Source organism: Zeugodacus cucurbitae, chromosome 2, assembly GCF_028554725.1.
Source record: "Zeugodacus cucurbitae isolate PBARC_wt_2022May chromosome 2, idZeuCucr1.2, whole genome shotgun sequence".
Taxonomy (NCBI): Eukaryota; Metazoa; Arthropoda; class Insecta; order Diptera; family Tephritidae; genus Zeugodacus; species Zeugodacus cucurbitae.
Window position 1 is genome coordinate 40,807,824 of NC_071667.1, and position 16,206 is coordinate 40,824,029.

Consider the following 16,206-nt stretch of genomic DNA (forward strand, 5'->3'; position numbering starts at 1 on the left):
TTATATTGAGATTAAACTAAACCATAGAAATAATCAAATAATGTTTGCATAATCAACCTACCGACATTAGTTACCGCTCGTGCAGAATCCCGAATACTTTGAAAACCAAACTTTTTATAACGAGGATCAACCAATGATGCACAAGCGTACAGTTTTACGGATTCAATATTGCCGTATTTTGTTTCGATGTCTTGAACCATTCTCTTTTTCAAATGTCGCCCAATTAAAGTTTCTGGCGTTAACTCTTCAATCTTCTGTAAAATATAAAATCAATTCATTCAATAAAAATTCAAAACAAGATAATATTGCAATAGCTTTGCTAGTTTAATAATGGGAACTTACTTTTCTAAGACTTGAAATCAAAGGAATGCACTTGCTCAATGTTACACATTTCTCAAAACAAACTTCTTGAGTTATTTGCAAGAGAGGTTTTAAGATGTCACGAACTTCTACTAACGCATCGATTTCCTCACCTGTGATCATGTTAGGTGGCTTAGCTTTCAAAGATTTGTCCATCTTCACTTGTAAAAGCACTTTACTGACATGATCAGCAAGCACAATGAAACGGTCAACCATTTCAAAACAGGAGTTCCATCTCGTTCGCACTTCCTGAATTAATTTCAGACGAGAATTTTCAGGCTTGTCCTTCTGTAATTTCAGCAGCTCTGTAGTCGCTCTTTCACTTTGTCGAAAGAATGTGACAATTTGTTTAACTTTTGACAATAGCTCACGCAATGAGGATTGCTCAGTATGATCTGTAATTAAGTCTTCAAGATTGTCAATAGCATCATTTTCATCAGCGGGTAAGTCGGAAACTTGATTTCGAGATTCAGATGAAGGTGGAGTAATATTAACTTCGATAAGGCGCTGACCAATATTATTTATTACATGTCCAAAACATGAAATGTGTTTCCCATCGCCGAACTCACTTTTAATAGCTCCTTTGATGTTTGCGCCCCCGTCTGAAACGAATGCTGCTATTTTACTATCATCAAGACCCCAGTCATTGCATATATTTCTTAATTTCAAGCTCAAATTTTCTATTGTTTTCCTCTCTTCCATGAGATAAGCGCCCAGCTCAACAGTCTTCATCTCAGTTTCTGTGAAGAAAGGTTAATACGTCAATAAAGCTAGGAAACAATGAAAATGCATGATAGAAGAAATTAATAAGATTAACGTTGTTTCCTAATTCAATTCACTACTACCTGAAAAAGAATTAGCATTGTTTATACAACGATCCATAGGACCTTGGACCTGAGATTGTACTGTAAAAATTTTCTTGAACAGATGATTTTGTTTGAGGTACCAAAGCAACCGATGGAACAGATGATTCGACAGCGACTAAAACCTAAGAAAAAAAATGATTAAGTTAGTATCAATATAAAAAATTAAATTGTCTGTGGAGAGGAATAATTTATGTACAAACTTTAAAAAGTTCTTCAATCTTGTGAGCACATTGTAAGTGCTTCATCATTGATGTGCTTTTATTAAACAAAAACTGTTTATGACATAAATCACACTTAACTTTACTGCCATTGTTAACTTTTGTGCAATAGGCCCATATCAAACTGGGAGCCATGATAAAGAATTGTTCAATACTATGTACCGTATATTAAAAAGTTAATTACATCAATTACCGGCGGCAATATAAACATTATATTGTTATAGACCAATCAGAAAATCAGAAAGAGGCTATTTATAAAGAAACGCTTCGATTGGTACTTTGTATTGTGATTTTAAAAGTAATCTTATAGTGATTATCTTAATTCATCAACTGTCAAAGTCATCGAGTAAAAGTCGATTTTAATCGATTCAAGACAAGCATGAATCGATCCTAAAAAGTCTATTATTTCTAATAAAAGATCGATTTTCGACTAAAGTCAGAGTCGACTTTTCCATCCCTAGGCAAGTATAAGTGTTATCGTAGCACGGGACAACTTATGCAAAATGTAATTGGATAGAGTGAGAAGACCATTGAACGAGTAGGGGCATAGTGTTACTTCTTTCCCACGCTTCGAACAAAAGTAACAGACAAATTAATTTTTGCTAATGTTTAGAGTAACACAGCTGTAACATGTTAGCTGAAAAATACCCGTCTTGCAGGGTTATAAGTGATTACTCAGTCACAGCGATAAAATCACCGGTAGTGAAATATCGCTCATCACTATCTTAAATTGGCAATTATTTGTTAAGGTATCGAATTGCGTTGAAAATTCTAATAAAAAGATTAACGTGCTTTTAGTTAATGACGGAACTGTAATTAGGGCAAATTAATGGTTGGACATTGATTCTAAAAGGCTGCTTAATTGAGTAATACTACGTAACAAACTATACAAGAAAGATCGTCTAAAAAAAAATGAGGTTAACTAACAAATTGTGCGCCCAACATCTAGGATGGACTTTCAAGAAACATTGGTTAGTTCAAGGAAAAAGGGTACCGCGTGATACAGGTGCTGCGGCTGAAGTGATAAAAAATGGAACTTCCATTCGAAATGTTGAAGATTTATCAAAATCGGATGCATATGCTAAACAGGGAAGGTAATGTAAATTAAATATTTATATTGGAAAAGAGTTCTACAAATATAGTATAATGATAGAAATTATATTGGACAGGACAAAAACCACGATTGGAACACAAAGTCGTGCCACTTATTTGGAGACAATAACGTCTTACTTAAAGGGATTCAGCAAGCTCAACTGCTTACTAAAACTATAGAAGTACCAAGTTTACCCGAAGGCATTCAGGATTCTTTAGATAAAATTCAAATATCTGGATTGTTTGAGCGCAATATAAAAGGTGCAATTCTAGCTTCAAATATATTTTCAGCAGATCAAGAAAAGCTACATAAAAAGAAAGATACTTTGCGTCCAGAATATAATCTTCCCCGAGAATATGGTATACCAAAAGAAAAAAAAATGTAAGTATATACGTATTTTATATTGGGTTAAGTTAACAAAATATAATTTCAGTATGGTATTAGTTAATAAACTGCTCACAGAATGCGAGAAGATTGCTGGTCACAACATTAATTCCGAACGTCGCATAATTGACCAAGTGAACTTTAATTTTACTTTGCCTAGAAATGATGATTTATTACTATTTAGGATTAATGCAGAGAAACTCATTACTTCAAGACGTCCTCTTGCATCAATTCAGGGCAAATTCGATTCAGAATTGCCAAATTTATATCCTCTAAAATGTACAATATCTATGCCAAGGGAGCACCTATACTCAAATAAAACAATATGCCGTAAGAAGATTTAATATTTTATTTATTTTTAAAATCGATTTAAATTTGTATCATTTCAGCATTTAGCCAAAACTTAAATTTTCATCCACATACAATAATTTTAAATTTTGATAATGACAAGGTAGCAAACTTTCATGACGTTCCAGTAAAGATATCACAATTCCAAAGTCGTAATATGCTTAAAGCGTTTACAGTAGCTGCAGCACGAGCTAAACAGCTTTATGGAGTAATCTATATAACATAGTATGTAAACACTAATTGTATATTTATACCTATAATTTTAGGAATCAGCCGTCGATAAATTGACAAGACCAATTGTTGTGCAAAGTATACAGACAGATGGACGTACATTTCACTTTGGCGTATTTCAACTAAATGATTTACGTATTGATGCATTAGAAGGACCTAAGAATTATTGGTTTCACTCATGTAATCATGATCTTTTCGAGAAATGCGAATATGTTTCTGGAATACCTAAATTGAAGGGATTTAACAAGGAAGTTTTACGATATATATATGCATTTTATATTAATTCTTAAAATCTTAAAGATTTATTAAGAAAAAGTCGGAATCTAATTCCAATTATAATAAACTTTGTTTGAGAAATAAAAATGAGAGAAAAATGAATGAACATGTATGTACTAATATAACAAAGTAATTGCCTGACTAAAGCTAACTTAGATGGTTAAATCACCAGGACAGATGGGTTGATTAAAGTAACGTAGTAAATTGCTACGATACTCTATTCATGTGGCCGTCACATTGCTTTATTTTCGGCCGCAATATCTAGGATCCATCACTTGATTGGGTTTTTTCCACATGCTAAGTCAACCAATTGACGAGAATGATCTCAAGCATACGGATGGAACCATAATACCCCTGACAGACGGCGGCGTTAATCCGGTTAACTGCCTGAATCTGGAGTTATCTCAGATTTCAATTTTTTTAATTTATTAAAAATTATTTATTTTGGGACAATTAATATTGAAATGGTGTCAACTCTTGGCGCCCAGAAACTAAAATCTCCCCAATTAAGCAGCTAATACGTTTTAAACCAAAATTTAAAACAATACATTGAATTAATTTGTTTGAATGGGCCAAAATTGGATCTGAGATGACGAGTAAATTGATACACTCCATGCCAAATCGTTTAAATTATGTTGTTAAAAGGAAAGGTTTGAATACTTGTTATTAAATTTTCATTTTCTTTTTCATGTTAAAATACAAATTCTAACTGTGCCAAAACTATTGTCCACAGAAATATATGAGTATTTTTATTTAAATCATTGTAACGAAATAAACACAGATGTTCTTCTTCTTCTTAACTGGCGTAGATGTTACATAAACGAAATTGAACATAGTGATAGATAACATGATGGTGACTATATGACTAGAAGAGTGCTTGAACCTAATTCTTATATTTTCGGAACTACGGATGAATCTTGGTTCATACACCCGCTGTGCCAAAACTTTTGTCCATCAGTGTACGTAGCTTTTTTGAACAGCTTTGTTACAGCTTTTACAATAGCACGACAATATGTAAAATGTAACATTATTAAAAGTTGTAACAAGTACAGGACTTTTCGTTTAATTGACCCTATGGTTAATTGATTTCCCCGTTTAATTGAACGGTGTTATCGGGAAAAAAATATAGCATATGAAAGCACATGTAAACTTTGTCGGATAATTGGACTCGGTTAATTAAATTTCCCGCTTAGTCGGTTCAAAATATATGTCATCAAAAATAATTTTCCTTTTAAATTTACCCGGTTAATTCCACAAGATAATATCGTTGAAAAAACAAACTTTCTAATTAACACTGTACTTTTTTAATAATAAATTTTAATAACTAATATAAATTCGTAATAATTCATAATTGTATTTTTTCCATAATGGTAAAAAATATTCAAATATTTGAAAAACTTAAGTGCACATATGTTTGTATGCAGTTTCCTTTAAGGGGTTAGCTGGGTTTAAGAGGTTAAAAAACAGGAGTATATTTAAATTTTTTTTAATGTACACAATCATATAATTCATTCAGCATATTAAAGATACGTATTTAAACAGTATTTAGTGAAATTTATATTTACAAATTCCGAAAGCTTAGCAGTTGGTACCTCATCTTCCATGAAGTGTCCAAAAAAAGGTTCTTGCAGTGGACATCAAAACTCATTATTGGTTAATTGAACAAAATTTGTGCAAATTTTGATGTGCAATTAAGCGAAAAGTACTGTATGATAATTATGTAAATTTTATTGAAGTGAAAGGTTTTACAACAATGACATTTCTTTTGGTATGTCGCTGCCGTCTTCAAATCTACACTTGTAGTCAGTCGTTGCTACGTCGTGTCGTCATCTTTGTGTTCAGAGCATTAATGCATAGCGAAAAAAAGTAGTTGCAGAAGTTGCAAAGCGAAATTTAATTAATGGATCTATTTTGTTATTAAAAAAATATTTTGTAAATTTTTATGTTTCTTATTTAATAGAAATTGAATTTGTTTGTCAAATTGATTTTAATTTTCAATCATCATTAAGTTCATAAATGCTAATTATTCAGCCTTATTGTAAACTTCATGTGAAGTAGTGATGAGCGATATTTCATTAACGGTGATTTTCAGTGTGATTAATTTTTGTAAATAGCAGTGATTTCCAATCGCAATGGTGGTTTAGTCAAAGAACGTGTTATAATAAGAAAGAGCAAATGGTAACTCGCAACTTTTTTAGTGCAAAATTATAAGGGAACATCGAAAACTCGCCACTTCGAAAGGAAAAAGTACACCACAGCATGAGGGAACTGGGAACAATGCCAAAGAACGTACATATAACAAGTAAGGAAGGGCTAAGTTCGGGTGTATCCGAACATTTTATACTCTCGCAATTTATTTATTAAACTTTATTTATATTATATAATACACAATTTGACCCACATCTTCATCATATATATTGTATAAAGTCCATTGAAAGTTGGAAACCATAATATTAGGTTAGAAGCACCGAGGTCCTCGTGTTCGATATATGGGGCCTTAAAAACCTATGGTCCGATTTCGGCGATTTTTAGAATGGGGCTGCCACACTATTAACATAGTATTTGTGCAAAATTCTGGACCGATATCTTCATTAGTACTTATTTTATATATTGTAAAGTAAACGATTCAGATTGTCTTCAAAGTTCTGGTATATAGGAAGTAGGCGTGGTTGTGAAGCGATTTGGCCTATTTTCACAACATATCATTGGGATGTAAGGAAACTATTACAAACCAAGTTTCATTGAAATCGGTCGAGTAGTTCCTGAGATATGGTTTTTGACCCATAAGACGCCACGCCCATTTTCCATTTTGTAAAAAAATCTGAGTGCAGCTTTCATCTGCCATTTCTTATGTGAAATTTAGTGTTTCTGACGTTTTCCGTTAATGAGTTAACCCACTTTTAGTAATTTTCAACCTAACTTTTGTATGGGAGGTGGGCGGTGGGTTATTTTTGGACTGTATTAGGAAATGGCTAAAAAAAACGACTGCAGAAAGTTTGGTTTATATAGCTCTATTGGTTTGCGAGATATGTACAAAAAACCTATTTGGGGATGGGGTCACGCCCACTTTTCCAAAAAAATTACATCCAAATATGCCCCTCCCTAATGGGATTATATGTTCCAAATTTCATTTTCATAACTTTATTTATGGCTTAGTTATGACACTGTATAGGTTTTCGGTTTCCGCCATTTTGTGGGCGTGGCAGTGGACCGATTTTGCTCATTTTCGAAAGCAACCTCCTCAGGGTGCCAAGGAACATATATTCCAAGTTTCATTAAGATATCTTAATTTTTACTCAAGTTACCGCTTGCACGGACAGACGGACGGACAGACATCCGGATTTCAAATCCACTCGTCATCCTGATCATTTATGTATATATAACCCCATATCTAACTCTTATATTTCTTGGTGACACAAACAACCGTTATGTGAACAAAACTATTATACTCTGTGCAACAGGTTGCGAGAGTATAAAAAGGGGCAAATGTTAGCTATGCCAAAATGTTATTTGACATTAGGGATCATTGAAAAAAATCGAACACTATAAAGAACGCACCACTCTAAAAGGGAACAAAGTAAATGTTTACCACAATATAAAGGAACGTGGGAACAGAGATTGCTTGCGCAGCTGATCTCAGGATATACAATAGAAAACCTTTGGTTTGTTTACGTTATGTTTCCTCTTTTTACGCACCACCGAGGCGTACTTGGGTTGTGTGTCACGCTTTTTTGCTACAATTTTGGTAATTAGGGTGTTGAGCTAACACAAAAATTTTAAAGTCTGATGAACAGCACTTAAATAAATATTAAATAATATTTTTTCCTTATTATTGTGATTATTTTAAATTATTTCGCATGTTTGTTCAATGTTATTGTAGTAATTAATTTTATTTATTGCTAAGTTAGTAATATTTTAGATTCATATGAATAATGTGATACAAATATTTCTTGAATCTTAAATTTACAATAAAAGTGTATATTTGGGTTAGTAACGCCCCATTTAGCCCTTTAAATTTTTTGAAAATTGAATATTACCAACCCTTATGGTATTTACATGGAGACGGTGTCATACAGTGCATCACAAAAATAAGTATGAACTATGTGTAGACGTAAAAAAGTCAGAGTATTTACAAAACAACAAAAAAAAAAAAAAAATATTTTGCCTATTTACAACAAGCATTACTCATAATATCGACAAATATGACAATCCGATACCATTCACATATCCCGTTATTAAGAACCGTTAGCTTTTCTCAGTAAAAAGCAAAAATTACGTCACATAAATATGTATGCAATTTACCATTTCAGTATTTTTCGACTGCCTCAAAGTATTTATCCACTTGTAAATCAATAAAGTGTTATTTTTTTGTTTACAAAATAACTATTTTCAAGTTTTAAAAAAATTTCATCCATAATTTCATTCAAATTTTTACCGTGGCGCCTCGCGGAAAAGAACTATCACAAGATTTGAAAGATGTTATAATAAAACTATATAAAGAAAATAATAGTCAGAGACAAATTGGAAAAACGATAAATAAAAGCAATTCTACTGTTTAAAAAGTAATAGAAAAATATAAAAAAGAAAAAAATACAAAAAATAAGGAAAGATCAGGGCGGCCAAAAATATTTGATGAAAGAGAGCGGCGTAGTATCACACGGAAGATACAGGCGAACCCGAAGAAAAGTGCACCAAAAGTGGGAATTGAAATTGAAAATGAGACTGGTAAAAACTGCGATCCCTGCGAACAATTCGTCGAGTGTTATATGATGCTGGGTACCATGGACGTAATATTCGTAAATAGCCATTTATAAGTAACATTAACAGGCAAAAAAAAATTGAAGCTTGTGAAGGAACACGAAAATAAAGACGAACATTTCTGGAATTCTGTTATTTTCTCTGATGAAAGTAAGTATAATTAGGCTGTTCACGGTAAGGTGGTTATTGGGTTATGTGATTATATATATATATATATATATATATATATATATATATATATATATATATATTGGCGTAGAAACCGCTTAAGCGATTATAGCCGAATCCACCAGAGCGCGCCACTCCTTCCTCTTTTTGCTTTTTGGCACCAACTGGAAACACCAAGTGAAGCCAGGTCACTTTGCACTTGGTCTTTCCACCGGAGTGGAGGTCGTCCTCTTCCGCGGCTTCCTCCAGCGGGTACTGCATCGAACACTTTCAGAGCTGGAGTGTTTTCATCCATTCGTACAACATGACCTAGCCAGCGTAGCCGCTGTCTTTTTATTCGCTGAACTATGTCAATGTCGTCGTATAAATCGTACAGCTCATCGTTCCATCGTCTGCGGTATTCGCCGTTGCCAACGTTCAGAGGACCATACATCTTACGCAAAACCTTTCTCTCGAAAACCCCAAGAGTCGTCTCATCGGATGTTGTCATCGTCCACGCTTCGGCGCCATACATCAGGACGGGAATAATGAGCGACTTGTAGAGTTTGATTTTTGTTCGTCGAGAGAGGACTTTACTTTGCAATTGCCTACTCAGTCCAAAGTAACACCTGTTGGCAAGAGTGATTCTGCGTTGAATTTCAAGGCTGACTTTTTTGGTGTTGTTAATGTTGGTTCCCAAGTAGACGAAACTATCTACTACTTCAAAGGTATGACTGTCAACAGTGACGTGGGAGCCAAGACGCGAGTGCGCTGACTGTTTGTTTGATGACAGGAGATATTTCGTCTTGTCCTCATTCACCACCAGATCCATACGCTTCGCTTCCTTATCTAGTCTGGAAAAAGCAGAACAAACGGCGCGGTTGTTACTACCGATGATATCAATATCATCGGCATACGCCAGCAGCTGTACACTCTTGTAGAAGATTGTACCTTCTCTATTTAGCTCTGCAGCTCGTATTATTTTTTCCAGCATCAAGTTAAAGAAGTCGCACGATAGTGAGTCACCTTGTCTGAAACCTCGTCTGGTATCGAACGGCTCGGAGAGGTCCTTCCCGATCCTGACGGAGCTTTTGGTGTTGCTCAACGTCAGTTTACATAGCCGTATTAGTTTTGTAGGGATACCAAATTCAGACATCGCGGCATAAAGGCAGCTCCTTTTGGTGCTATCGAAGGCAGCTTTAAAATCGATGAAAAGATGGTGAGTATCGATTCTTCTCTCTCGGGTCTTTTCCAAGATTTGGCGCATGGTGAATATCTGGTCCATTGTCGATTTTCCAGGTCTAAAGCCACACTGATAAGGTCCAATCAGTTCGTTGACGGTGGGCTTTAGTCTTTCACACAATACACTCGACAAAACCTTATATGCGATATTGAGGAGACTTATACCACGGTAATTGGCGCAGATTGTGGTGTCTCCCTTTTTATGGATTGGGCAGAGCACACTGAGATTTCAATCGTCGGACATGCTTTCTTCCGACCATATTCTACAAAGAAGCTGATGCATGCACCTTATCAGTTCTTCGCCGCCGTATTTGATTAGCTCGGCCGGTAGTCCATCGGCCCCCGCCGCTTTGTTGTTCTTCAAGCGGGTAATTGCTATTCGAATTTCTTCATGGTCGGGTAATGGAATATTTATTCCATCGTCATCGATTGGGGAATCGGGTTCGCCATCTCCTGGTGTTGTACTATCACTGCCATTTAGCAGGTCGGAGAAGTGTTCCCTCCATAATCTCAGTATGCTCTGGACATCCGTTACCAGATTACCTCATCGGTCCATACATGATAATGCTCCGGTCTTGAAACCTTCTGTAAATCGCCTGATCTTTTCATAAAATTTTCGAGCATTACTCATGTCGGCCAGCTTTTCAAGCTTTTCATACTCACGCATTTCGGTCTCTCTCTTTTTACGTCTGCAAATGCGTCTCGCTTCCCTCTTCAGATCTCGATATCTGTCCCACCCCGAACGTGTTGTGGTCTTTCGCAAAGTTGCGAGGCAGGCAGTATGTTTTCTCTCCACTGCGGAACGACAACTCTCATCGTACCAATTGGTTTTTTGGCGTTGCCGGAGACCAATTGTTTCGGCTGCAGCGGTATGCAATGAGTTTGAGATGCCGTTCCACAGCTCCCTTATATCGAGATGGTGATGAGTGCTCTCAGAGAGCAAGAGTGCAAGTCGAGTAGAAAATCGCTCGGCTGTCGGTTGTGATTACAGCTTTTCGACGTCGAACCTTCCTTGTGTTTGTTGACGGGCGTTCTTTGCTGCACAGAGGCGAGTGCATATCTTTGCTGCTACTAGATAATGGTCCGAGTCAATATTTGGTCCTCGGAGCGTAAGCACGTCTAAAACACTGGAGACATGTCTTCCGTCTATCACAACGTGATCGATTTGATTGCGCGTGTTTCGATCAGGGGACAGCCATGTTGCTTGACGTATTTTCTTATGCTGGAATCTGGTACTACAGACGACCATATTTCGGGCCCCAGCGAAGTCGATCAGCCTCAGGCCGTTTGGCGATGTTTCGTCATGGAGGCTGAATTTTCCGACTGTTGTGCCAAAGACATCTTCTTTACCCACACTGGCGTTAAAATCGCCAAGCACGATTTTGACATCGTGGCGGGGGCAGCGCTAATAGGTACGTTCTAGGCGCTCATAGAAAGCATCTTTGGTCACATCGTCCTTCTCTTCCGTTGGGGCGTGAGCTCAAATCAGCGATATGTTGAAGAACCTCGCTTTGATGCGGATTGTGGCAAAACGTTCATCCACCGGGGTGAATGCCAGGACTCGGCGACGGAGTCTCTCTCCCACCACAAATCCAACACCAAATTTGCGCTCCTTTATATAGCGGCTGTAGTAGATGTCACAAGGACCCACCTTCGTCCGTCCTTGTCCCGTCCATCGCACTTCTTGGATGGCGGTGATGTCAGCCTTTAGTTGTATGAGGACATCAACCAGCTGGGCAGAGGCACCTTCCCAATTAAGGGTCCGGACATTCCAGGTGCATGCCCTCAAATCATGATCCTTAGTTCGTTTGCAGGGGTCATTAAACCAAAGGTGGGGTTTCTTTTCCGAGGCTCTGATTGTTTTTTCATTGGTGAGGTTTTCTTTTATGTGGTGGGTCCCAAACCCTACGCACAACCGCAGAAGCGGGCTTCGCCTTCTCACTTTAGCTCGCCTTCAAACGGATGTCTGTTGGCTACCCAGGGGATACTTGGTCTAAAACCGGAAGTCGTGAGCTGCTTGAGTCATATGTAAAAGAATCGTTCCTGGCCACTCCCAAGTGAATGGCAATCAGAAACTTTCCTCACTTGCGTGAACTTCTACATATGACCCCATCCTCCTATGTGATTATTAGATTAAAAATAACCTCTATGCTCCGTGAACATCCTATGTATGGTTATTTGCTTATTTCTACACAAACAGCGGTTTATTTTTTACAATTTTAGTTCAATGAAATTCCTACTTATAAAATGCCTAAACAAAGTTTAAAAAGCAAAATAATCGAATTTAATATAAGTTCTGCTATTCAGGAAATGGACTTTATTGAAGGTATGTGCTTATTAAATAATCCGAATTTGAAGGGTTAAAAAAATTCTTTGTATACAATTTTCAGACATCTTGCGCCCTGAACAGTGTCACAATGCAATAGATGAAGTACTAGATGAACTGCTAGAGGATATAACTTTAATCATCTGTAGTAGACGGGGAGATGAACTACATGTTTCGAAATCTATTCATTGGCGAGAAAATGTTCTGTGTTGCTTTGACGATGGAAGATTTTTACAAATGCTGCGCGTCAGCAAATGCCAATTCGCTCATCTCCTAGAAATATTATCTAATGATATGAACTTTACTAATTCAAGTTTACAAATACTTGTAGATCTGCAACTCGCAATCGTATTGCTCCGATTAGGTTCATCATATTTTAATGATTTTTGATGCTTTGTGATACTTTTCGAAGGTTTTATTTTGGTTTTAATTTGCCGATTGTAAACAAAAAACAGCTGTTAATAGCAGATTTTCCAATAAGAAAATCTAAATGGAAGTGCCATTCGCTTAGTTTTATTTATTTTTTGTGCTGCCATATAGTAAAATTCCAACGACTTTCTAACATTGGAAATAAGCAAACAACCACATAATCTGTAAACAAGGGCCTAGGTTGGTCAAAGTTGGTTATTTTGTCATACCGCATTTTGTTGTTGTTTACTTAATCACATAACCCGATAACCACCTTATCGTGAACAGCCTATGTAAATATTTTTGGATCAGATGGACATGAAAAAGTATGGAGAAAAGTCAATACTGAGCTTGATCCACGGAATATGACTTCAACCGTAAAACATGGTGGAGGGTCGCTCATGGTATGGGGGTGTATGTCAGCTCCTGGTGTAGGGAATCTTGTGTTCATTGAGCATACAATGAACAAATATGATTATGCGGCCAATTGGGACTTGACATTGATCCAAATACACGGCTGACATTGTTAAAGAATGGCTACTCTACAGGACACCCAAACAATTAAAAACACCACCCCACACCTGATATGAACCCTATCGAGCATTTGTGGGACTATTTAGAGAGAAAAATCAGAAGACACCAAATAACTAGCAAAGAGTCTGTGAAAGCAGCATTAATCGAAGAATGGGGCAAGATACCACCTTCAGTGACCCAAAGACTGGTAAAGTCCATGCCAGCCAGGTTGAGTGCAATTAAGAAATCCAAAGGCTATCCAACAAAGTATTAAGGGTCCATGAAAAACTGGTTGAACTTTTTTGTTCTAAATGCATACATACTTTAGTCACGTCATTTTAAGCTATTTTAATATTTTTTTATCTCTAATTTGAAAAATTATTGATTTAAGTTTAGGCTTTTTGCTATTGTTTTTAATTAAAATGAGAAATAATTGAAAAACATAAAAAATTGGTATTATTATTAGGTTTAAAACATTTTTTTCTCAAACGAAAAGAGATCAACGCTTTGCATACTTATTTTTGTGATACACTGTATGCAGAAGTTCACACAAGTGAGGAAAGTTTATGACTGCCTTGGGAGTGGTCAGGAACGATTCTTTTGCATATGACTCAAGTAGCTCACGACTTCCGGTTTTAGACTAAGTATCCTCTGGGTAGCCAACAGACATCCGTGTGAAGGCGAGCTAAAGTGAGAAGGCGAAGCCCCTTCTGTGGCGCTTGGCGATTTTAACGCTAGGGTGAGTGAAGAAGGTGTCTTTGGCACAACAGTTGATTCAGTAAGGAAAAACCCCAGAAATATGAAATTTCATTATAAAGATGGTACATATGTAAGTGCTGCACCCAAATTGGTATACAAAATTTTAAATTGGCTCCTCCCACTTATGGGTCCAAACCATATCACAGAAACTAATACACCAATTTCAATGAAATTCGGTATATAATATTTTTCTGCCATCCCAATTGTATGTTGTGAAAATAGGTCAAATCGGTTCATAATAACGCCTACTTCCTATATACATACCATAAGTTTAAAATTTATAGGGAATATTTTTCTTCTAATGATATGTCTCCGTGACAAAAATGGGTAAAATCGGGACATAACTTCACCTAGCTCCCATATACCTAATATTAAGGTTTCCAACATTCCATGTACTTTATACAATATATATGACGAATATGTGGGTTAAATTTTGCGTTATATTAATAAAATTAAATGATTAATCGCAATTTAGAGAGTATAAAATGTTCGGTTACACCCGGTTACACGGGTCTTTCCACGTTAGTTGAATGCCCAATTTTTGATAAATTTCTTTTACACATGTTTCTAGCGTTTGTTTCTTTTATTTTTAATGCTTGTTAATTGACCCTTTTCATCACATATAAGGTTCTATCGAGCGTACTGTGTGAAAGACTAAAGCCCACCGTCAACAAACTGATTGGACTTTTATCAGTGTGGCTTTAGACCTGGAAAATCCACAACTGACCAGATATTCACCATGCGAAAAATTTTGGAGAAGACCCGTGAACGAGGTTACAGACAAGGTACAGAAAAAATAATATGAGCTGCAGAGCAAAATAGAGAAGGTACAATCTTCTATAAGAGTATACAACTCCTGGCGTACGCAGCTGTCATCAAACAAACAGTCAGCGCACTCGCGTCTTGGCTCACACGTCACTGTTGACAGTCATAACTTTGAAGTAGTAGATAGTTTCGTATACCTGGGAACCAGCATCAACAACGATAATAATGTCAGCCTTGAAATCCAACGCAGAATCACTCTGGCCAACAGGTGCCACTATGGACTAAGTAGGCAAATGAAAAGTAAAGTCCTCTCTCGACGAACAAAAACCAAACTCTACAAGTCCCTCATCATTCCCGTCCTGAAGTATGCCGCTGAAGCTTGGATGATGACACCATCCGATGAGACGACTCTTGAGGTTTTCGAGAAAATGGTTCTTCGCAAGATTTATGGTCCTCTTAACATTGTCAACGGCGAATACCGCAGACGATGGAACGATGACCTGTACGATTTATACGACGACATTGATATAGTTCAGCGAATAAAAAGACAGCGGCTACGCTGGCTAGGTCATATTGTACGAATGGATGAAATCACTCCAGCTCTTAAAGTGTTCGATGCAGTACCCGCTGGAGGAAGCCGCGGAAGAGGACGACCTCCACTCGGATGGAAAGACCAAGTGTTAAGTGGCCAGGGATCACTTGGTGTTTCTAGTTTACGCCAAAAAGCAAAAAGCTGGAAGGATTGGCTAACTGCTATAGACAAGCCAATCGAACAAACTTTCCAAATTTCCATACGAACTGACAGCAGTGAAATCGAATTGTCTATACTTGGTCGCAATGAACTCTTTGACAGTTCGCTAGCAAAACAATTTTATTTTCAAAGTAAAACTGATCGAATCATTTTATGTTAAAAAAGAAAATGGAAAACAATGATTATTTTAATTTGGTAAGAAAGTTTTTTTTTAAAACATATGTAATGTATTGTGTTTATACTAATAAATTATTGTGCAGGTTTCTCAGTATTTACAAACTGAAGAGAGCTTATGATTGGGAGTGCTGGTATACTAGCATTTTTAGATGAAATGCCATTTAGCTCCAGCTCGGAATCTTCATCAAGGTCTGAGCAATCGGGTGGGGAGGAAACCAATAAATTAAACTTTTGCGAAGTCATTGAAGCCTATGTCGAGAATGATTTCAAATCGCACATAAGATTGCGGCGTTCGACCGTGGAATATTTAATAGGTGTGTATTTGTGCATTTCATTTTATTGACTTTACAAAATTATATTAACATTTTACTTTCAGACAAATATACAAATATCATTGAGTCCAAAACAAATACTAGAAGAAATTGTACCACCTGGAAAAAAGTTGTATATTTAAATTTGGTACATGAGTAACACCGTCACTTTTCAGCAGCTTGCTAATTTGTTTGGAGTGTCAGAGTGAGAGAGAGTAGCTACTTGGTTTTTACCACTGTCCATGTCTTACGTGTTCTGCAACAAATTTAATT

The 16,206-nt window shown here is 36.5% G+C and overlaps 2 protein-coding genes across 8 annotated transcripts in view; one reads left to right on the forward strand and one right to left on the reverse strand.

Moving 5' to 3' along the window:
• Nucleotides 1-16,206, reverse strand: part of LOC105220266 (uncharacterized) — a 44,855-nt gene that overhangs the window by 23,515 nt on the left and 5,134 nt on the right. For 4 of the 7 annotated variants that reach the window (XR_008470085.1, XR_852304.3, XR_008470086.1 and 1 more), the window contains one exon: nt 15,942-16,189. Coding sequence is in view for 3 of the 7 variants with exons in the window: in XM_054225970.1 (XP_054081945.1) it covers nt 62-254; nt 343-1,100; nt 1,206-1,242 (988 nt within the window). In the remaining 4 variants the exon portion in view is untranslated. Of the gene's footprint in view, nt 1-61; nt 255-342; nt 1,131-1,205; nt 1,349-15,941; nt 16,190-16,206 lie in introns of those variants that run through there. The other 3 variants (XM_054225970.1, XM_054225971.1, XM_054225972.1) reach the window with 3 other exon arrangements.
• LOC105220265 (39S ribosomal protein L37, mitochondrial) lies at nt 2,052-3,878 on the forward strand. Its single transcript, XM_011196700.3, has 5 exons — nt 2,052-2,538; nt 2,598-2,918; nt 2,971-3,251; nt 3,311-3,477; nt 3,536-3,878. Exons 1-5 carry the CDS (start codon nt 2,357-2,359, stop codon nt 3,788-3,790), a joined length of 1,206 nt encoding a protein of 401 aa, XP_011195002.2. The 5' UTR covers nt 2,052-2,356; the 3' UTR covers nt 3,791-3,878.

Bases quoted from the DNA above. Each gene is read 5' to 3' on its own strand.
- LOC105220265 (XM_011196700.3), top strand. From the start codon at position 2,357: ATGAGGTTAACTAACAAATTGTGCGCCCAACATCTAGGATGGACTTTC. The intron at 2,539-2,597 runs GTAATGTAAATT...GTATAATGATAG, and splicing joins GCATATGCTAAACAGGGAAG to AAATTATATTGGACAGGACA. The intron at 3,478-3,535 runs GTAATCTATATA...CTATAATTTTAG, and splicing joins GAGCTAAACAGCTTTATGGA to GAATCAGCCGTCGATAAATT.